Source organism: Nyctereutes procyonoides, unplaced genomic scaffold (genome assembly GCF_905146905.1).
Source record: "Nyctereutes procyonoides isolate TBG_1078 unplaced genomic scaffold, NYPRO_anot_genome, whole genome shotgun sequence".
NCBI classification, from domain to species: domain Eukaryota; kingdom Metazoa; phylum Chordata; class Mammalia; order Carnivora; family Canidae; genus Nyctereutes; species Nyctereutes procyonoides.
This window is the reverse complement of record NW_026575125.1, coordinates 90023186-90046423: the sequence shown is the minus strand read 5'-3', so window position 1 is coordinate 90046423 and position 23238 is coordinate 90023186. Positions and strand designations below refer to the sequence as shown.

General features: G+C 39.6%; 1 protein-coding gene across 1 annotated transcript in view; it reads left to right on the top strand.

Moving 5' to 3' along the window:
- The window catches only part of NKAP (NFKB activating protein), a 34170-nt gene extending 12318 nt beyond the window's left edge, over positions 1 to 21852 (top strand). The window contains exons 3-8 of the mRNA XM_055338096.1: positions 11295 to 11365; positions 11557 to 11750; positions 15716 to 15914; positions 16008 to 16083; positions 17277 to 17426; positions 21510 to 21852. Of these exons, the coding sequence (XP_055194071.1) occupies positions 11295 to 11365; positions 11557 to 11750; positions 15716 to 15914; positions 16008 to 16083; positions 17277 to 17426; positions 21510 to 21684 (865 nt within the window). The 3' untranslated portion in view covers positions 21685 to 21852. The remainder of the gene's footprint in view (positions 1 to 11294; positions 11366 to 11556; positions 11751 to 15715; positions 15915 to 16007; positions 16084 to 17276; positions 17427 to 21509) is intronic.
- Positions 21853 to 23238: the final 1386 nt, after the last annotated feature.

Genomic DNA, 23238 nt, shown 5'->3' with positions numbered 1-23238 from the left:
AAAGAGAAAAAGAAAAAAGAAAAAAGGAAGAAAAAAAGAAAGAGAAAGAGAGGGAAAAAAAGGTGGGGGAAGCAAAGAGAAATCAAAAAGCAAAAAAAAAAAAAATCAGGGAAATACAAATCAAAACCACAATGAGATACCACCTCACACCAGTGAGAATGGGGAAAATTACCAAGGCAGGAAACAACAAATGTTGGAGAGGATGCGGAGAAAAGGGAACACTCTTTTTTTTTTTTATTTACTTATGATAGTCACAGAGAGAGAGAGAGAGAGGCAGAGACACAGGCAGAGGGAGAAGCAGGCTCCATGCACTGGGAGCCCGACGTGGGATTCGATCCCGGGTCTCCAGGATCGCGCCCTGGGCCAAAGGCAGGCGCTAAACCGCTGCGCCACCCAGGGATCCCAAAAGGGAACACTCTTACACTGTTGGTGGGAATGTGAACTGGTGCAGCCACTCTGGAAAACTGTGTGGAGGTTCCTCAAAGAGTTAAAAATAGACCTGCCCTATGACCCAGCAATTGCACTGTTAGGGATTTACCCCAAAGATTCAGATGCAATGAAACGCCGTGACACCTGCACCCCAATGTTTCTAGCAGCAATGTCCACAATAGCCAAACTGTGGAAGGAGCCTCGGTGTCCATCGAAAGATGAATGGATAAAGAAGATGTGGTTTATGTATACAATGGAATATTACTCAGCCATTAGAAACGACAAATACCCACCATTTGCTTCGACGTGGATGGAACTGGAGGGTATTATGTTGAGTGAAGTAAGTCAATCGGAGAAAGACAAACAGTGTATGTTCTCATTCATTTGGGGAATATGAATAATAGTGAAAGGGAATATAAGGGAATGGAGAAGAAATGTGTGGGAAATATCAGAAAGGGACACAGAACATAAAGACTCCTAACTCTGGGAAACGAACTAGGGGTGGTGGAGGGGGAGGAGGGCGGGGGGTGGGGGTGAATGGGTGATGGGCACTGAGGGGGACACTTGACGGGATGAGCACTGGGTGTTATTCTGTATGTTGGTAAATTGAACACCAATAAAAATTAATTTATTAAAAAAAAAAAAGACTCCTAACTCTGGGAAACGAACTAGGGGTGGTGGAAGGGGAGGAGGGCGGGGGGTGGGGGTGAATGGGTGACGGGCACTGAGGGGGACACTTGACGGGATGAGCACTGGGTGTTATTCTGTATGTTGGTAAATTGAACACCAATAAAAATTAATTTATCAAAAAAAAATAAAAAATAAAAAAACACAAAAAACAAAAAAAACACGGGGGAGTATCTTCTGATTCTGTAGACTTTAAGTCCCTTGACTTCCCCTGGAACTTGTCCGTCTAGCTGGTCTTCTGGGGGAGGGACCTGTTGTGCTGATTTTCAGGTGTTAGCACTTGGGGGAGCTGCTCTGCCCCCTCCCTGGTGCAGGGCTCAGTGGGGGTTGTTTACCCCGTGAGGCCCCAGGAGGAACAACCGCAGTGGCGGGGCCAGCTCTGGAGCCCTGGATTCAGCTCCCGCAGTAACTATGGTCTGCAGGGGCCTGGATGCTCCGGGGGCGGGGCCGCTGATCTGCTCAGCTTGGGGTAGGAGCGTCCTTGCTGTCCTGGACCCTCCTGGCCTCTGCCTGTCCCGGGGGGAGGCCGGATCCTGGGCTGTGTCCCCGGCGCCCTGTGCTCCCGGGCCTGCGCTGTTGGATTTGTTGGATTTGCGCTCCCGGCCGGGCAGCCCCCTCTCCGCGGAGCCGCCGCCGGAGCCCCTCCGAGCTCTCCGAGCTGCTCCCTGGTCCAGCCGTGCACGCTGCAGCCCTTTAGGGAGCCCGGGGCGCAGGTGTCTGTTAGTGTCCCAGGGAGCCTGAGGGCATCCCCGCCCCTCTTGGGGTCCTGCTCTAACTCCCTGCAAGCGCCAGATTGGTGAAGCCCCTGCTTCTCCGGGATGGTGCTTTCCTGTCCTGGGGGCACTTCTCGCGGGGGCCCCTTCCCGTTGGATGCCTTTTGTTTCTTTATCCCCCCCCCCCCGTCTTCCTACCTTGATAGAAGCGCGAACTCTTCTCACTGTAGCATTCCAGCTGTTCTCTCTAAATCTCAGGCCCGTTCTTCAATTTTTTTTTAAGATTTTATTTATTTATTTATGAGAGACACAGAAAGAGGGAGAAGCAGGCTCCATGCAGGGAGCCCAACGCAGGACTCTATCCCAGGGCTCCAGGATCACACCCTGAGCTGAAGGCAGACGCCCAACCGCTGAGCCACCCAGGCGTCCCGTCTTTCTTCAATTTTTTGGAATTGTTTAAGAAGTACAGGTCTTGGGATCCCTGGGTGGCGCAGCGGTTGGGCGCCTGCCTTTGGCCCAGGGCGCGATCCTGGAGACCGGGGATCGAATCCCACGTCGGGCTCCCGGTGCATGGAGCCTGCTTCTCCCTCTGCCTGTGTCTCTGCCTCTCTCTCTCTCTCTGTGACTATCATAAATAAATAAAAATTAAAAAAAAAGAAGTATAGGTCTTAACTCATTAAATATTTGGTAGAATCTACCTGTAAAGCCATCTAGTCCTGGAGTTTCTTTTGTTGGGAGTTTTTTGATTACTGATTCAATTTCTTTTTTTTTAATAAATTAATTTTTATTGGTGTTCAATTTACCAACATACAGAATAACACCCAGTGCTCATCCCGTCAAGTGTCCCCCTCAGTGCCCGTCACCCATTCACCCCCACCCCCCGCCCTCCTCCCCTTCCACCACCCCTAGTTCGTTTCCCAGAGTTAGGAGTCTTTATGTTCTGTGTCCCTTTCTGATATTTCCCACACATTTCTTCTCCCTTCCCTTATATTCCCTTTCACTATTATTCATATTCCCCAAATGAATGAGAACATACACTGTTTGTCCTTCTCCGATTGACTTACTTCACTCAGCTGATTCAATTTCATTAGTAGTAATCAGTCTGTATTGTAATCTTCCTGACTTGGATGATTGTTGTTTCTAGGAATTTTATTTCTTCTGGAATGTTCCAGTTGTCACGTTGTTCTTAGTAGACTCTTAAGAATTTTTTCTATTTCTATAGTATTGGTTGTAACTTATCCTCTTTCATTTCTGATTTTACTTATATGGGCACTCCTTTTCTTGATGAATCTGGCTAAAGGTTTTATCAATTTTATTTTTTCAAAGAACCAACTCTTAGTTTCATTGATCTATTGTCTTTTTAGTCTCTTTTTCATTTATTTTTCACTCTGATCTTTACTATTTTCTTCTTTCTACTAACCTAGGGCTTTGTTCTTTTTCTAGTTCCTTTAGATATAAGATTAGATTGTTTATTGGAGATTTTTTTCTTGGTTCTTGAGTTAAGTCTGTATAAAACTTCCCTCTTAGAACTTCTTTTGCTGCATTTCATAGATTTTGTATTGTGTTTCCATTTTCATTTGTCTCAAGGTATTTTTAAATTTCTTCTTTGATTTCTTCATTGACCCATTGTTTGTTTATTTATTTTTAAAGATTTATTTATTTGAGAGAGAGAGTATACAAGTGAGAGGGGGAGAGGGAGAGGGAGAGAGAACCTCAAGCAAAATCCACACTGAGCACAGAGCGTGATGTGGGGCTCCATCTCACGACCCTGAGATCATGATCTGAGTTGAAACCAGGGGTCAGACCATTAACCAACTGTGCCATCCAGGCACCCTGACCCATTGGTTGTTTAATTCCATGTTGTTTTTCCTTTACATGTTTGCGTTTTTCCAGTTCTTATAATTGATTTCTAGTTTCCTACTGTTGTGGTCTAGAAAGGTGCTTGACATGATTTCAGTCTTCTTAAATTTATCAAGACTTGTTTTGTGGCCTAACATGGGATCAATCCTGGAGCATATTCCATATGCACTTGAAAAGAATGTGTATTCTGCTGCTTTTGGGTAGAATGTTCTGTATATAACTGTTAAGTCCATCTGGTCTAATGTATTGCTCAAGACCACTGCTTCCTTACTGATTTTCTGTCTGAATGATCTATCCACCCATGTAAGTGAGACTCCATACAGGGAGCCTCCTACTATTATTTTTTTGAAGATTTTACTTATTTATTCATGAGAAACGCAGAGAGAGAGAGGCAGAGACATAGGCAGAGAGAGAAGCAGGCTCCCCACAAGGAGTCTAATGTGGGACTCGATCCCGGAACCCCAGGATCACACCCTGAGCCGAAGGCAGATGCTCAACCACTGAGCCACTCAGGCATCCCCCCTAGTATTATTGTATTACTGTCAATTTCTTCCTTTATGTCTGTTAATACTTGGTTTATGTATTAAGGTGCTCCTATGTTGGGTGCATAGATACTTCCAAGTGTAATATTGTTTTGTTTTGTTTTTTAAGATTTTATTTATTTATTCATGAGAGACACAGAGAGACAGAGACACAGGCAGAGGGTGAAGCAGGCTCCCTGCGGGGAGCCTGATGCGGGACTCTATCCCAGGACCCCAGGGTCATGACCTGAGCCAAAGGCAGACACTCAACCACTGAGCCACCCAGGTGCCCCCCAAGTGTCCTATCCTCTTATTGGATTGGTCCCTTTATCATATGTAATATCCTTAGTGTCTTGTTACATGCTTTGTCTGATGTAAGTATTGTTACCCCAGCTTTTTGTTTGTTTTCATTTGCATGGAATATCTTTTTTTTCCATCCCTTCAGTTTCAGTCTGAAGTGAGTCTCTTGTAGGCATTATATAGAAGGGTCTGGTTTTTTGTTCTTGGGTTTTTAAAAAATATATGTATGTATGTACAAGAGAGCAAGAGAGAGCACAAGCAGAGAGAGAGTCTGAGGCAGAGGGAGAAGCAGACATGGGGCTCGATCCCAGGACCTTGGGATCATCACCTGAGGCAAAGGCAGAGGTTTAACTGACCGAGCCACCCAGGCACCCCTCGTTTTTAAAAATCTATTCAGCTACTGTGTGTGTTTTGATTGGAGCACTTAGTAAGTTTACATTTAAAGAATTATTGAGGGCAGCCCAGGTGGCTCAGCGGTTTAGTGCCACCTTCGGCCTGGGGCGTGATCCTGGAGACCCAGGGTTGAGTCCCACATTGGACTCCCTGCATGGAGCCTGCTTATCCCTCTGCCTGTGTCTCTGCCTCTCTCTGTGTGTCCCTCGTGAATAAATAAATAAAATCTTAAAAAATAAACAATTATTGATAAAAAATAATTATTGATAGGTATGGACTTGCTGCCATTTTGTTAATTTTTTTTCTGATTGTTTTTGTAGTTCTGTGTTCCTTTTCCTCTCTTGCTCTCTTCCCTTGAGATTTGTTGATTTTCCTTAGTGTTATGTTTGTATTCTTTTTTTTTATAAAATATTTTAGTTATTTATTCAACAGAGAGAACATAAGCAAGGGGAGAGGGAGAAGTAGGATCCCTGCTGAGCAAGGAGCTTGATGCAGGGTTTGATCCCAGGACCCCGGGATCATGACCTGAGCTGAAGGCAGATGCTTAACTGACTAAGCCACCCTGGCACTCCTGTATTCTTTTATTTTTTGTTTATCTATTATAGGTATTTGATCGGTAGTTACCATGAGGTTCATATATAACATCCTGGGTATATAGCAATCTATTTTAAGTTAATGCTCACTTAAGTTCAAATGCATCTAAAAGCACTATATTCCCCCCACGTTTTATGTTTTTGACATCATATTTTATATCTTACTATTTTATGTTTCCATTGACTAATTATTGTAGGTCTAACTGATTTTACTACTTTTGTCTTTAAAACTTCATACTAGCTATGTAGGTGGCTGATTCCCCTACCTTTACTATATGCTTCCTTTACCAATGAGATTTTTCCTTTCGTAATTTTCTTGCTTTTTTTTATAAAGATTTTATTATTAAGTAATCTCTACACCCAACATGGAGCTCGAACTCAGAACCCCAAGATTAAGAGTCACATGCTCCACCAACTGAGCCAGCCAGGCTCCTCTTCTTTCATAATTTTCTTACTCATAGTTATGGTTTTTCTTTTCTACTTAAAGAAATCCCTTTAACATTTCTTGTAAGGCTGGTTTGGTATTAATGAGCTCCTTTAGCTTTTGCTTTTTTTTAGAAACTCCTTATTTCTCCTTCACTTCTGAGTGATAACCTTGTTGGGTAGAGTAATCTTGGTTGTAAGTTTTTTCATTTTAGCAATTTGAATATATCATGCCATTCTCTTCGGACCTATGAAGTTTCTGCTGAAAAACCAGCTTATCTACTTAGGGTTCCTTGGTATGTAACTAGTTGTTTTTCTTTTGCTGCTTTTAAGATTCTCTCTTTATCTCTGTCAACACTTTGTAATGTGTCTTGATCTCTTTTGGTTCATCTAATTTGCGGGTGTTTGCTTTCTGGACTTGGATGTCTCTCTCCTTCCCCATAGGGAAGTTTTCAGCTATTACTTCTTTTTTTTTTTTTTTTTGCTATTACTTCTTCCAATAAGTTTTCTGTCCTTTTCTCTCTCTTCTCCTTCTGGGACCTCCTATAGTGTGAATATTAGCACACTTGATGTTACCCCAGAGGTCCCTTAAACTTAACCTCACTTTATTCAGTTCTTTTTCTTTTTGCTGTTTGGATTAGGTATTTTCTATTACCCTGTATTTCAGATTATTAATCCATTCTTCTACATCCTGTTATCTGCTGTTGATGCCCTATATTTTTCTTTTTAATTTTTTTTTTTAATTTATGATAGGCACACAGTGAGAGAGAGGCAGAGACACAGGCAGAGGGAGAAGCAGGCTCCATGCACCGGGAGCCCGATGTGGGATTCGATCCCGGGTCTCCAGGATCACGCCCTGGGCCAAAGGCAGGCGCCAAACCGCTGCGCCACCCAGGGATCCCGATGCCCTATATTTTTCATCTCAGTTATTGTGTTCTTTGTTTCTGATTGATTTTAAAAGTATTTTCTGGGATGCCTGGGTGGCTCAGCGGTTTAGTGCCTGCCTTTAGCCTGGGGCATGATCCTGGAGTCCCAGGATCAAGTCCCAAATCGGGCTCCCTGCATGGAGCCTGTTTCTCCCTCTGCCTGTGTGTGTGTGTGTGTCTCTCTCTCTCTGTCTCTCATGAATAAATAAAATCTTCCAAAAAAAGTATTTTCTGTCTCTTTGTTGAAGTTCTTACTGTGTTCATCCATTCTTCTTTTGAGTTCAGTGAGACTCTTTATGACCATTACTTTGAACTCTTTATCTGGTAGATCTTAGTTTCATTTAGTTCTTTTTCTGAGGTTTTGTCTTGTTCTTTCACTTGGAACACATTGTCTCCTCATTTTGCCTCGCAGTGTTTGTTTCTGTGTTTTAGATAGATCAGCTATTGTCCCAGTGTTGGAGGAGTGGCTTTATGCTGCAGGTGTCTGGGGCTCAGTAGTACAAACCTCCCTGGTCTCCCAAGCCAGGTACCCCATGAGTGTCTCCTTTGTAAGCTGTGTGCTCCCTCTTGTTGTGGCTGATCATGGTTGGTGCCAACTCACTGATATGTGGGGCTGTTTCCTGGTGCAGCTGTCTGTTAGGCCTGGCTGTGACTATTATGGGTATGCTGGTGAGTGTGGCAGGCTTCTGGCCCATCTGATTGACAGGCCTGTTTGCAGCTGATGTGGATATTCTGGTATGTGGGGTTGGCCCTTGGTACAGCTGGCTCTAAGGCCTGGTTGCGACAGCTGCATTAGCACTGTTGAGTAGGGCAGGCTTTCAGTGCAGCTCGCTGCAAGGTCCAGCTGCAACTGATGCAGACATTCAAGTGTATAGGACTGGGCCTCCAGGGCAGGGGCACATGGGCAAGGGGTGCTGGTGCTGACTGAGGATGCTGGCTGGGTGGGTAGGGAGCTGCTAGAGAGGAGTGTCAGGCCAGGGTGAGCAGTTCAGGTGAGGGCAGTTTGCTTGGGCTGTGCACATAATGCTAGCACGGTAGATGAGAATGTCAGAAATACTGCCCACCAGTGCTGGACCACCTAGATGTAAGGGAAGTAAAAAAAAAAAATGCCTGCCAATGCTTCTTTCCCTGGAGAATGTTCAGACAGATCTCTGCCCCTCCACACACATCCTTAACTTAGTCTCCTTGGATCTCCTTCATCTCTAACCCAGGTACTTTTCAAACTAATGCCTCTGCATTGGTGTGCCCTTTAGGAGAGAAGTCTTTATTTCCTACTACCCTCTGGCTCTCCCAGACATAAACCCCACTTTTTTTCAATGCCAGACATCATGGGTGCTCATCTTTTTGGTGCATGTCCCTCAGACTGGAAGCTGATGTGGAATGCAGATCTCTTATTTCTCAATGAGGGCCTCCACGGTTATGATATCCCTTCTGCTGTTGGTCTCCATGCCAAGGATGTGGGTCCTGACCAGACTGTCTCTGCCTCTCCTACCCTTCTCAGTGTGGCTTTTTCTTTATATCCTTAGTTACATGTGATCTGTTCTGCTAGTCTTCATTTCATTCTCAGAGATAGTTGTTCTATATGTAGTTGTAGATTATGGTGTGTCCATGGAAGGAAGTGAGCTTAGGATTTTCCTACTCCACCATGTTGATGTCCTCTCCTATACTACATTTTCTTCATCTATTCATCTCTCCATATACACTTGGGTTGTTTCTATGTTTGGCTATCGTAAATCAATAATGTTGCAATGAGCATGGGAGAGCATATATCTTTTAAGTTAGTGTTTTTGTTTTTTGGGGGGATAAATACCCAGAAGTGGAATTGCTGGACCATATGGTAGTTATATTTTTAATTTTTAAGGAACCTCCATACTGTTGTCCATAGTGCCTACACCAATTTACATTCCTACCTACAGTGTGCTAGGGTTCCCTTTCCTCTACATCTTCACCAACACTTGTTATTTCTTCTCTTTTCAAGACTAGCCATTCTAACAGGTGAGGTGATATCTCTTTTTTATTTTGACTTATACAATCAGAGGGTGATTAGTGATGTTGAGCATTTTTTTCATATACCTGTTAGCCATTTATATGTCTTTGGAAAATGTCTATTTAGATCCTCTACTTTTTTTTGAGAGAGAGAGAGAGAGAGAGAGCGAGTCAGAGCATGTTTGTACAGGGGCTGGGGTGAGGAAGGGCAGAGGGAGAGAGAACGTTATTTTTAAGATTTTATTTATTCATGAGAAGCACAGAGAGAGCCAGAGACAGAGGGAGAAGCAGGCTTCTCAAGGGGAGCCCGATGCAAGACTCGATCCCAGGACCCTGAATCATCCTGAGCTGAAGGCAGATGTTCAACCGCTGAGCCACCCAGGCGTCCTGGGAGAGAGAATCTTTTTTTTTTTTTTTCTGGGAGAGAGAATCTTAAGCAGGCTTCATACTCAGCAGGGAGCTCAAAGCAGAGCTCCATCTCACAACTCTGAGATTGTGACCTGAGCTGAAATCAAGAGTCAGACGCTTAACTGACTGAGCCACCCAGGCACCCCTATTACCTTTGTTTTTAGTGGGAACTCTAAAAACCATTGCCACAACTGATGTTAGGGTGCTTGCTCCATCTGTTTTCTTCTAGGTGTTTTTTGTTTTCAGGTCTTTAATTCATTTTGAGTTATTTTGGTGTAAGATAGTGGTTTAGTTCTGTACTTTTGCAGGTGGCTGTCCAGTTTTCCCAGCATCATTTATTAAAGAGGCTGTCCAGGCAGCCTGGGTGGCTCAGCAGTTTAGCACCGCCTTTGGCCCAATGTGTGATCCTGGAGAACTGGGATCGTAGTCCCCATGTCGGGCTCCCTGCATGGAGCCTGCTTTTCCCTCTGCCCATGTCTCTGCCTCTCTCTCTCTCTCTCTCTCTCTCTCTCTCTCTCTCTGTGTGTGTGTGTGTGTCTCATGAATAAATAAATAAAATCTTTAAAAAAAGAGGCTGTCCTTGTTCACTGTATATTCTTTACTCCATTGCCATAGGTTAATTGCCCATGTATGCATAGGTTTATTTTTGGGTTCTCTATCTGTTCCCAAAGGGATTTTTTAAAAATGAATATACCGATACAGTTTTGTTTATTTTCTGGGTTTTTTAAAAGATTTTATTTTTTAATTTATTTTAAAAATATTTATTTATTTGACAGAGAGAGAGGAGTGCACAAGTAGGCAGAGTGGCAGAGAGAGGTACAAGCAGGCTCCCTGTTGAGCAGAGAGCCCAATGCGGGGCTTGATCCCAGGACCCTAGGATCATGACCTGAGCTGAAGTCAGACGCTTAACCGACTGAGCCACTCTGGTGCCCCAAGATTTTATTAAGTACTCTTTATACCTAGCATGGGTCTCAGACTTAAAACCCCAAGATCAAGAGTCTCATGCTCCACCATCTGAGCCAGCCAGATGCCCCTAGTTAGTTTTCTTGTATTAAATAGTATCTGAAGGCCTAATTCTTTTTTTTTTTACTTTGGTGCTATTCATAAGGTTCTTCTTCCCTCTCCTCTATTGCTAAGTCTTCTTTGAGTTGAAACAATGTGCTTGACAGGTATACTTGGGATTTGTTATAGTGATAGCATTATTATTTGAAACTTGTTCCTATAGGTACCTTCAAATATGATCAAAGAATCTGAACTGAAAAAATGAGTTGGGAGGAATCTTACAAATAATTTTCTAGGCAATACCTAAATTATTCCAAATGTAATTTTCAGATTAAAAGATTATATGATATGAAAATTCCTCTTCTAAGCTATTTTTTGTAAAGATGTATTTATTTTAAGAGAAAAAACAAGTGAGGGGAAGGGGCAGAGGGAGAGGGAGCAGGCTCCCTGCTGAGCATGGAGCTGGATGTGGGGCTTGATCCCAGGACCCTGAGATCATGACCTGAGCCAAAACCAAGAGTCAGCTGCTCAACTGACTGAGCCACCCAGGGACCCCATCCTTTTTGAAACTATTATAGAATTTTAATAGTACTTCTTTTCAGAATTGTCTACAATAGAATGAAATCTTTTTATATTGTAGTGTGTTAGGTTCTTCTTGCTTTGGGGAGAAAGAATGGTTGCTGCTCTACCATATGTCCTTTATACACATAGAATAAAATAATGAAATCTTCCCTCAGTCTTCCTATCTCTAGTTTTTTCCATCTTTCCTTATGGTTCCATACATTTGCCCTGTGGTTTCTTCTGAAAATACGAATCTTACATGTTGCTTTTAGTTTGAGTAGTGTTTTGTACAAATGTAAGTGATTATTATGTTATTTTGAAAGTGGTATACCCTCAAATTATATACCCTTACAAAGTTATTCCATTGTTTGCTTTTAATGGTTCTTGGACAATCGGTTTCATTGCTGAAATTTTTTGATTCCATATTTTTACACTCCACGGTTCATACTTTATCACTTTTCTGATTCTTACAACCATCTTATTTAAATTCAGCTCTGATGAACACACACCAGTAGAGGATGATGAGCCAAAGAAAAGCAGTACTTCAGCTTCTACTTCAGAAGGTATTTTTTAAAATACTACAGAGCTTCTTTATTGAGAAGTTAAAAAAAATGTTTATAAATAGTTGAACAATAGACTCATGCTTTTACTCAAGTTGCCTGTCATCTTGTTCTTTTTCAGTATTTCAAATACAATAAAACTGATCATTGTAATACTTGCTTAGAAGTTAATTTTATATTTGTACTTTATGTAGAAGAAAAGAAGAAGAAGAAGAAGTCTGGTCATTCGAAAGAAAGGTCCAAGAAAAGGAGAAAGAAAAAATCCTCTAAAAGAAAACACAAGAAGTATTCTGATGACAGTGACAGTGACTCTGACTCTGACACAGACTCCAGTGGTAAGAATTCCAGCATCACTTTGCAAGCCTGGCTTCCAAATTCATTTTACTTGGTAAAACTTATTTCAGAGGAAGGTTAAACACAAAAACAGTAGCCAAGAATTGTTGAGCACTCACTGACTTTATGCCTGGCACCCTGCTCAGTGCTTGGTGTCCATTAGTGCTGTTTATTCCACATAGTAACTGCAGAACACATCTCAGAGTTGGGGAAACGGGGCACAGAGCAGATTGCAAGTACCGCACTCAAGCTCACACAGCTGAGATTCACCCCTAAGCAATGTGACTCCACATGGGTTGTGTCTGGCTGTGCAAGGCATGTGGCAGCGAACCAAGGCAGAGTTGGGCTGTGAGACTATGCGACAGCAAAGCAAGCCATACAGGGCTCCATCAGCCCATGGAGCAGCTCTCTTTTGTCATTCTCACACTCATTGGGCACCTCTGGGCCATTTTCAAAAAAGCACACCATAAAGGACCCCCTTCAGGCTGGCAGGTGATTTATGGAAGACACTCCCTGTGGAGTGGTGCCTCATAGAAAGCCACCTTTTTGTGCCTTCTGGCTGGTGATTGATAGAGGGTGCCGCCTCTGGGGACACATTACATAAAGGTGTCTTTTCCTCTGATGTCACCTGGGTTTCCTGGCTCCTGTTGCTACTTTTCTTTCCCACTGTTGGAAGAATGAACTTTCTTAAAGCACAAATGTGAGTATGTCTGTCTCCTACTTAAAATCCTTAAAAAAAAAAAATCCTTCAGTACTCTGTAGCTTCCAGGGTAAAGTCCAGACCCTGATTGATCCTTCTCTAATCACACATATCCTGTCACTCTTGCAGCATCCTCTGTAACCTGAGAACTACCTTCTATCTCCTCAGTATTTTGCGTTCTTTCTCTTGCTTCTGTCACTTGATACAGAGTCCATCTGTGTACAGTGCCAGTCTCTCCCTGCATGTGGCTTAGCTTACTCACTTCAATAATGGTCATGTAGTACTTTTGTAATAAAACTTATTTTAAAAAGAACTAGCTTAAGGGTAGTTCTCCCTAGGCCAGCCTGATAATGAGATTTTTCTGTACACTCAGAGCACCCCATGCTTCCCTGTATCACTCTGGATTCTGTTTATCTCTTTATGTCTGCCTCCTCCATTAGACTGAGCCCCTAGAAAGCATGTCCCTGGGCCCAAACACATAGGATTTTTGCTTTCTTCATTATGAAAATACTCAAACATTAGAAAGTAAGGAAAATAATATAATACAATGTACACATATCACTTAGATTTTAAGTTTTTAGTATTTTGACATTTGCTTTAAATAGCTTTTTTTGCTGAGATATTCAAAGTAAATTAGAAATATCACACTACTACCCTAAAGATTACTGTATACACCTCTAAAAAACAATGACATTTTCCTACTTACCCCATGCCGTTATCTCACCCAATAAAATTAATAATACTCTGTATCACTGAAGACTTAGTGTGACTTTAATTTCTGTGTCCCTGGTACTGAGCACATATCCTGATGAGTAGCAATAAATGTTTCAATTAATAGCTTTCTCAGGGATCCCTGGGTGGCTCAGCAGTTTAGCGCCTGCCTTCGGCCCAGGGTGTGATCCTGGAGTCCCGGGATTGAGTCACCCATGTAGGGCTTCCTGCATGGAGCCTGGTTCTCCCTCTGCCTGTGTCTCTGCCTCTCTCTCTGTATCTCTCATGAATAAATAAATATAATCTGGGATCCCTGGGTGGCGCAGCGGTTTAGCGCCTGCCTTTGGCCCAGGGCGTGATCCTGGAGACCCGGGATCGAATCCCACGTCAGGCTCCCGGTGCATGGAGCCTGCTTTTCCCTCTGCCTATGTCTCTGCCCCTCTCTCTCTCTCTCTCTCTGTGTGTGTGTGTGTGTGACTATCATAAATAATAAATAAAAATTTAAAAAATAAATAAATATAATCTTAAAAAAATAAATTTCTCTGTAACAACTAATAGGGCAGCAATAGGATATTTATCTACTCAAAATTCTGGGGTTTTAGACTTAAATTTTTTTTTTTTGTTGTTTTTTTTTTTTTTTTTTTTTTTTTTTTTTTTTCTTTTTTTTTTTTTTTTTTTTATTTTTTTGTGTGTGTGTTTTTTTTTTTTTTTTTTTGTTTGTTTTGTTTGTTTTTTTTTTTTTTTTTTTTTTTTTTTTTTTTTTTTTTATTTATTTTTTGGGGGCTTTTTTTTTTCTTGGGGTGGGTTGGGGGGGGTGGGGTGTTTATTTTTTAATTTTATTTTTTTTTTTTAATATGAATTTTATAATTAATGTTATAATTATTTATTTTAAATATATTGTAATTTATGGTTTTATTTATTTTTATGTGGTAAAAAATAATAATTATTGATAAATAATTTTATATTAATAAAAATAATTTTTGAAAAACAGAAAAAAAATCTGATATAATTAAAAAATATATATTATATATTTATCTGCCATATATAAATATATATCTAACTATATCATAATAAATAATAATATTATTTTATTAATTTGTATTTAAATAAAACAACAGGTATCATTTTGTCCATAAACCAGCATGTTTCTCTAAGTTAGCCATTCTTTTTTAAAAAATCATAATTGTTATTGTGATCAAAAATCACAATATTGTTACTGTGCCTAAGATATTCAGGAATAATTCCTCAATTCTCAGCAGGTTTTTATATAGTTTATTTAAATCTGGATTCAAATAATGCCCATAAATTGTGATTGGTTGATACATTTTTTACATGTCTTTAAATCAGTTGGTTCCCCTTCCCTTTTTTTTCTTGCAATTTATTTGTTAAAGAAACCAAATCATTTACCTATCGAGTTGCTGATTGTATTTAATTTTTTTCTTTATTTTTAAAGGTTTTTTATTTTTTATTTTTTTAAAAGATTTATTTTTAAGTAATCTCTGCCTACTGGGATCAAACTCATGACCCCAAGATCAAGAGTTGCATGCTCCACTGTCTGAGCCAACCAGACACACCTGACTGTGTTTTTATGGTGTGCTTTTAACATATTCTCTGTCTTCTCTATTTCCTATATATTGACAGTAAGGTCTAGAGAATTGATGTTCAGATTTGAGTCTTTGGTGCACATACTTCATAGGTTCTGCTGTGTACTTCATCAGGAGGCAGATAATGTCTGGTTGTTTCTTTTTGTCATATTAATAGCCATGGATTGTCATTACCTAGATTCCTTATTTCATTAGGGATTACAAAATGGTGATAGTCTAATTCTGGCTTTCTTGCTTTCTTTTTTCTGTCTTTCTGCATTTATTAGGTAAAATAATTCTATAAGAGAAACCTACCCTCATCAACTATTTGGTTACTCTGAAGTGCAGTTTATATAGGAAAGGCAGGTTAATGACTTTTTCTAAAACTTTTTTGGTTTTATGAGTTTTCAAAATAATGAGTTGGACTTTTTAAATATCATTATGAACCCAAGGATTCAAACATAGTTGATATATTTTAATCATTACACTTCAAATTATTGATGCTCGAATTGTTTTTTAAATTGATTTGTTATCTTTTTGTAATGTGAGAACCATATTTCATTGTCCCCTGAGAAATCTTTTTTATAGTGAAACATGATTTGGTTAAATAAGTTAAAAGATCTTTTAATTAGGGGTGCTTGGATGGCTCCGTCAGTTGGGTATCTGCCTTCAGCTCAGGTCATGATCCCAGGGTCCTGGAATCAAGCCCCGCATTGCTCTCCCTGCTCAATGGGGAGCCTGCTTCTGCCTCTCCCTCTGCTTTTTGTTTCCCCCTGCTTGTGCTCTCTGTCAAATAAATAAAATCTTTTTTAAAAGTTTTAAGATTTTATTCATGAGAGACAGACACAGGCAGAGGGAGAAGCAGGCTCCATGCAGGGAGCCCAATGTGGCACTCCATCCCGGATCCCAGGATCATGCCCTGAGCCAAAGGCAGACACCCAACCGCTGAGCCACTCAGGCGTCCTTAAAAATTTTTTTTAATTAAAAATCTGCTCTAAAAATTTTAATCAGCTGAGAACTTAAATCATTTTCATCAGCCTTTCATTGCCTAAAAAATGTGAGATTCCCTTTAATGTGGGACTATTAAGTGTATTTGTATCAAATTATAATTACAGGAAGAAATACAAGAAAAAGAAATCTAAGAAGAGTAGAAAAGATTCCAGTGATTCAAGCTCTAAAGATTCCCAGGAAGAGTTTCTGGAGAATCCCTGGAAGGATCGATCAAGTAAGTTCTTCTGGTAGACTTTGACTCAGAACAGATAAAACATTAAATTAACTAGTCAAAATATGAATCTGTTTCTGAACATCTTTCCTGTAGAGCCTGAAGAACCCTCAGATTTAATTGGCCCAGAGGCTCCAAAAACACTTGCCTCTCAGGATGATAAACCTTTGAAGTAAGTTAACAGTGTATTTAAAATATCTAAAGTAGGGGCACCTGGGTGGCCCAGTTAAGCATCTGCCTTCAGTTTGGGTCATGATCCTGGGGTCCTGGAATGGAGCCCCACATCGGGTTCCTTGCTCAGCAGGGAGTCTGTTTCTCCCTCCCCCTGCTCTCTCTCACGCTCTCTCTCTCTTAAATAAATAAAATCTTTTTAAAAATAAATATAAATAAAATATCTTGAAGTACATTCCTGAAAGTACGGCCCTAACTTACCTTTCCAACTTCCAGCTGTATCCCTCTATGCCCTTATTTACATGCCAAGTTCCAAATGAGCTGAACTAAAATGTCCCTATATTTACTGTGCACTTTCCCACACCATGCTTTGTTCAGCTTATGTCTTCCCCCAACATGCCTTCACTTCTTTTCCCTGCCCTTGTTTCTTCACTACTCCCAATTTCATCCTGTTAAAATCCTTACCATCTTTCAAAGCTCTTTTCAAAAGGAGGGGTCATGTGCTGATTCCCAGGACCCTTCTCTCTACAAGTAGATGGGATTCCTACCCCTCTTTAATCCTCTAGTCCTCATGGTATTTTCTCTTTCTTCTGTGCAGTGTTTTTTATATGTTCTGCATTGTATTGCAGTTATGTCCCTATCAGTATATAAATTCTATAAGAAGAGAGATTATTTTTGTCTTATAAGCTCTGAGTTTAATAGGTATTCAAGATGTAGTCAATGAATTGAATGAAGGGATGATAGTTTTTAAAGTCCCCTCAAATGAAAGTTAATAGATAATTGTTACTGTATAGCATTGTTACTGGTTCTGAGTCTAAAAAGTATGTTAATTTGAAATATGTTAGTTCTTTTTTTTTTTTCTTTAAGGGGATAAACAGGAAAGGAATTCACTGGAGGCAGAAGCCATAAAGGCAATGCCTGTAGGGATAAATTGATCCGTAATTGTAAACCATGAATCTAGGCTCACTAACATCAGTTCTTCTGTTATTCCAAAGCATGTCTGTATTTCTGGGTTAGTTATGTAGGTCAGAGTGCAGTGTTCACTAATTAAAGTAATTCATGTTGGGCTTCCCAGCATGCTGCCACTCAGCAACTGTTATTTGTGCTGTTTTCTGAGAGAAAATCTTTTTGAGCTCTCTTTAGATGATATGCTTTTTATAATGAACCTTTTCTGAATTCTGAATTACTTTGTAGCTATGGCCATGCTCTGTTACCTGGTGAGGGTGCAGCTATGGCTGAATATGTAAAAGCTGGGAAACGTATCCCAAGAAGAGGTGAAATTGGCTTGACAAGTGAAGAAATTGCATCATTTGAATGCTCGGGTTATGTAATGAGTGGTAGCAGGTAAGTTACTGGCATCAAGATCAGTTTCCATGATTAGATCTTTTCCTTTCTCACTACCAGAATTATTTTTTGGTAATTGATTTTCATTAAGTGATCATTCCTAATGAAAAGTAGAGTATAAATTTTGGTTTAATATTGGTTTTATTGGTATAAACATAGTTGTCTAAAATTCCAGGTAAGTGTGCAACTCATCCTCAAAATCAGCTATCTCTCCAACTTCAAAGATCAATCTTTCCAGTGTCCTTTCCTAGTTTGTATTTTGGTACAGGTAGTTTGTCTTCTGGAGGATATAGTTAATTCAGTTATTTATCACTGCCCCATGAGGAATATGGCATTCTGGTAGTAGGAAATCATTTTCATGAGACAGTGTATCCTGTTTTCTGAATTTGCCTCTAGTTTTCTGTAGAGTCAGAGAATGTAGGTTCTAATTATCTGTGGACTCTGAGAATGAAGAGCAGGAAAGGATTATAACAACATGGGAAAGTAAATATATATATATATATATATATATATTTTTTTTTATTTATGATAGTCACACAGAGAGAGAGAGAGAGGCAGAGACATAGGCAGAGTGAGAAGCAGGCTCCATGCACCAGGAGCCCGATGTGGGATTCGATCCTGGGTCTCCAGGATCGCGCCCTGGGCCAAAGGCAGGCGCCAAACCGCTGCGCCACCCAGGGACCCCGGGAAAGTAAATATAAAATTGTGGAAGAAAAAGCAAAGTACCAGGAAGAATGAGGAGAGTGAATTAATAGGGCATCAGTACCAAGATCAGACTGAGTTTTAGATTTTTTTAAATGTTATAAACTTTTAAAAGCAGGTAAATACTAAAATAAAGTTGGAGGCAGATATTTGGAGAACCCCTGAAGCACCTCCAGAATCTTGGAATTCTGAGGACCAGCTACAGTAAGACAAAAGAAATGAGAGTCACAAGCATTGAAAGGGAGGATATAAATCATTTTTTGTGGATGATGTGATTTTTTTTCCTTAGAAAATCCTAAAGACTCTTCAGATGATTCTGAATAATAGAAGGGTTTAATAAATGGTTGAGTATAAGGTTAATACATAAAAATCCATTGCATTTCTATGCACCAGGAAACAATTATAAAATATAATTAAATAAAAAGAAAACATTTATGATAGTATCAGAGAATGTGGAGGACTTAGGAATAAATCTTAATAAGAAATGTCCAAGACCTCTGTAGGAAAAACTGTAAAACATTATTAAGAGATATTAAAGGGGTGCCTGGAGGGATGCCTGGGTGGCTCAGCGGTTGAGCGTCTGCCTTTGGCTCAGGTCCCGGGATCGAGTCCCACATCAGGCTCCTTGCATGGAGCCTGCTTCTCCCTCTGACTGTGTCTCTGCCTCTCTCTCTGTGTCTCCCATGAATGAATAAACAAAATATTTTTAAAAATAAATAAATAAAGGAGTGCCTGAGTGCCTCAGTCGGTTAAGTGTCTGACTCTTGGTTTCAACTCAGGTCATGATCTCAATTCATGAGATTGAGTCACATTGGGCTCTGCACTCAGCGGGGAATCTGCTTGAGTTTCTTTTCCTCTCCCTCTGCCCCCCCCCCAATAAATAAATAAATCCTTAAAAAGAGACATTAAAGAAGACTTAAATGGAGAGATACCACGTTCATAGATAGGAAGCCAGTATATAAAGTTATCACTTCTCCCCAGATTGATCTGCATATTCAGTGTAGTTCCAGTCAAAATCACAGCAGAGTTTTATGTGAGATTTAATAAGTTGGTTCTAAAATTTATGTTAGACTAGAGGGCCAAGAATGGCCCAGTCACTTTTGAAGAACAGGAAGATGAGATTTGCCCTACCAGATACGAGGACTTATTATGAAGCTTACAGAACTTTATAAAGTATGGGAGAACAAATGAATTGTTCAGCGGGATAAAATATGGAGCCATGGGGCAGAGCCATCCATATGTGAACTTAGGTCTATGAAAGAGATTGCATGTCAGATCACTGGGGAAAGAAGGAACTATTCAGTAAATGGAGCAGGAGTAAAATGGTTATCCATATGGAAAAAGAGGAATAGAATCCTGCATCACCATATTTAAAAATCAGTGCAAGTAGGGGTGCCTGGCTTAGTCAGTAGAGCATGATCTAGATCTCAGGGTTGTGAGTTCAAGCCCCACATTGAGTGTGGAGCCTACTTAAAAAAATTTTTTTTAATTAAGAAAAAAAAAAAAAAAACAGGGCAGCCCAGGTGGCTCAGTGGTTTAGCACTGCCTTCAGCCCAGGGCCTGATCCTGGAGACCCAGGATGGAGTCCCATGTCGGGCTCCCTGTATGGAGCCTGCTTCCCCTTCTGCCTGTGTCTCTGCCTCTCTCTCTGTGTGTGTCTCTCATGAATAAATAAATAAAATCTTTAAAAAAAAAAACAGTGCAGCTAGAATAAGGGCTTAAATGTCAAAAACAACTTGAACACTCTTAGTATAAAATAAAAGTAGATCTCTAATAGATCCTGGGGTAGCAAAGTGTTTCTTAAGGGAGATTCAAAAAAATCATAAAATAGTGATACGTTTGCCTAAGTTAAAAGAAACAACTTTTGTTCATCAAAAGACATCTTAAAATAGGTAAAAAGGCAAGTTTTAAGCTGAGATAAGACCTTAAAACTGATAGTATTAAGAATATTTAAAGAATATGTACAAATAACCCAAACTAATAATGGGAAAATGACATAATCATTTGTTAGGAGAAGAAAAATATATGGCCTATACATACATAAAAAAGATGTTCATTATCATTGGAAATGAAAATCAAGAACATGCCGAAATACCATTTGATATCTATTTGATAGACAAAAGTTCAAAGTTCACCCAGGGGCACCTGGGTGACTCTGTTGAGCATCTGCCTTCGGCTCAGGTCATGATCCCAGGGTCCTGGGATCGAGCCCTGCATCAGGCTTCCTGCTCAGTGGGGAGCCTGCTTCTCCCTCTCCTTCTGCCTCTCCCCCTGCTTATGCTCACTCGCTCTCTCTCTGTCAAATAAATAAAATATTTAAAATAATAATAAAAAGTTCTAAGCTCTAACAATACCAAGCATTGGAGAAGATGTAGATCTATAGGATCTCTTAAATATTGCTAGTGGTGATATAAACTGGTACAACCACTTTGGAAAATAATCTGACATCATCTTGGAAGGTTGAGCATTTGTATACTTTATGAAGCAGCAGCTCCATTTCTAGATACTCAAGAAAAAAATCTTTCCCATGTATTAGGAGACAGGTACATAGATGTTTTACAACATTGTTCACATAGCACTTTGGGTTCCAAATAAAACTATTCACTGTACCCTGAGCAACTTTACATTGTCATCTCCTTGTCTTTGCATCCTGCTGCTACTCCACCTTCACACTAATCTTAAATGATTCTCCCCTCTTTTCCTTGCTCAGTTTTCTCTATTTTTTCTAGATATAGGTCAAGCCTTATCTCAAACTGATTGTGTAGGATTGGATTACATATACATGAGCTGCATAAAGTTTTCCCTCTAAGTTAACAGACCTTTTGAAGATGATGTAATAATTTCCCTCTGCCCCTGATTTGTTTGCCCTTATGATAAATCTCTTTGAGCTGCTATTGGAAAGTTAAATCCACTCACAAAACTCATCAAAAAATTCTATTGTAGTATTAGACCTGGTCCTTTTGGTTGTATGATAAATTAGAACCATGAGGAAGTTTTACCCAATTGATGACAACTTAACCTTTCTTCTGTCCTACTGTCACTTCTCTGAAGGCACATTCTGCATATCACATAGAAAGTTTAATAATTTGCTAGTTTCTGGTTGTTTTAGTAGAAACAACAGAACTAGACTTATGCCCTTAGTATCTGAAATTAATAACACTCATGATGTTGATAGAACATCGGATCATTATTTGAATACCAGAAATGAATCAAAGGACACATTGACAGATGAAATGAATGATCTTTTGAAAATCTAACCCATTACCAAAACAATTTTTATTTGTCAGTTTTTTAAATAGACCATTCTGTATTAAGGATTAGTGAGGAAGTACTATAAGAATAATTACTGAGAAATTAAGCCAAAAATAAAATTATCTCCAGGCATCGCCGAATGGAGGCCGTGCGACTGCGGAAAGAGAACCAGATCTATAGTGCTGATGAGAAGAGAGCCCTGGCGTCCTTTAACCAAGAAGAGAGGCGAAAGAGAGAAAACAAGATTCTGGCCAGTTTTCGAGAGATGGTATACAGAAAAACTAAAGGGAAAGATGACAAATAAGGATTTTCTGATTGTTAAGCAGACATTTTTAACAACAAAAAAAGAAAGTCTGGGTTCTATATATACATACAAAAAGATTATGACCTGAAAAAGCTTTACAGTGCTACTGTGCCTTCTATTTAATTCTTTCAGTCCTTCAATAAAAAGCTGCTTATTGATATAATTTTAGCAAGTTCTTTGGGTTATTTTTGGATTGATCATAATAACTTTCTGGTTTAAAAATCCAAATTACGAATGAAATCTTATTGTACTTGGGGAGGTGGCATTGAGAGAGTGTCAGTAAGATAAGAAACTTAACTCTCATACCATGGGACAGTGCTACTATTAGCTCTACATGATGCCCGTCCCCCACCCCCACCCCAACTGAACTTGTGGGAAATTATCATTCCTCTGTGTTGAATGTGTTATAAATGGACTTGATAGAAACATACAGGAGGCCAATTTTGTTAACAAGATGGAGGCATTGCTGAAAAAGCAAATCTGGAATTTGATATTAACTTGTGTAACATATAGTCTGCCCTGGAAGTATTTTGGTTTTTGTCCCTACCTCTACCCCAAATCCAACAAAGAAGCCAAAAAACAAACTAACCCACGGACTTACTGAGTTGAAAATGTGAACGTTAGTGTTTTAAATTCTTAAAAGGTTACTTAGAAATGGTTCTTCAAATATAAAATATTTGGAAGTGCATTGTTGTGCCAATGTAAGTACATTATTTCCATCTAAGCTATGCTTAGATGATTATTTGAATACTGGAAATGAGTGGGAGTCAACTATGGTTAGGAGTTTAATAGGGAAAAATATATTGAAGCATTGGTTTTAATTTAGTCATTTTATAAAGGATGAAACTAAAATGATATTAAACATATTTTAAGTCTGTCCTTTATGTAATAAGCATATTTCATTTTAAACATTGTTAAACGTTTCAGTTTATTTTTTTACATCTGTCATTCAGTTCAACTTTGTATAGAACCCCTCACTTTATCACTTTATCACTTTTTTATGGCTACTATTGACTTTTAATTTTGTGAGAAATGGAAAATTCTGGGACTAGCAGTTCTCATGATCCTTTTTCTTCCATTATTTTGTTCAGTTTGAGTTGTTAGGTCACAAGAGGGAAGGGAAAGGGGACAGTGGAAGTTTTGGCTGTTTTTGTTAAAAGTTATTTTGAGCTGTGTATTATGTGTCTAGAATAAATCTAAGTGACCTGGGGGATGGGGAAGTTCTAACTCTGTGGTTATAAAATGCCCTCTTTCCTTGTAATAGTTTAAAGTGGTTTTTTCCCCAACATTTTAAAATAAAGCAATCATATTTCAAAGTATAGATAAAAAGTTTTACTATTTAACGTATGTTCTAGGAAAGTGTCTACCTTTAACCCACAGCTAAGGTACTAAATCATTTGGCACGTAGCAACATTTATGACCCCTGAATCTGAAGTGATTCCTGTTTATCATTGTTGCTGCCTAACCTGATAAATCTCGTTTCCAAAAGGTAAAGGGAAGCCAGGTTCCAAATTTATGAGTTGTAATCCGTCTACTTCCTTGTGTGATAAAACC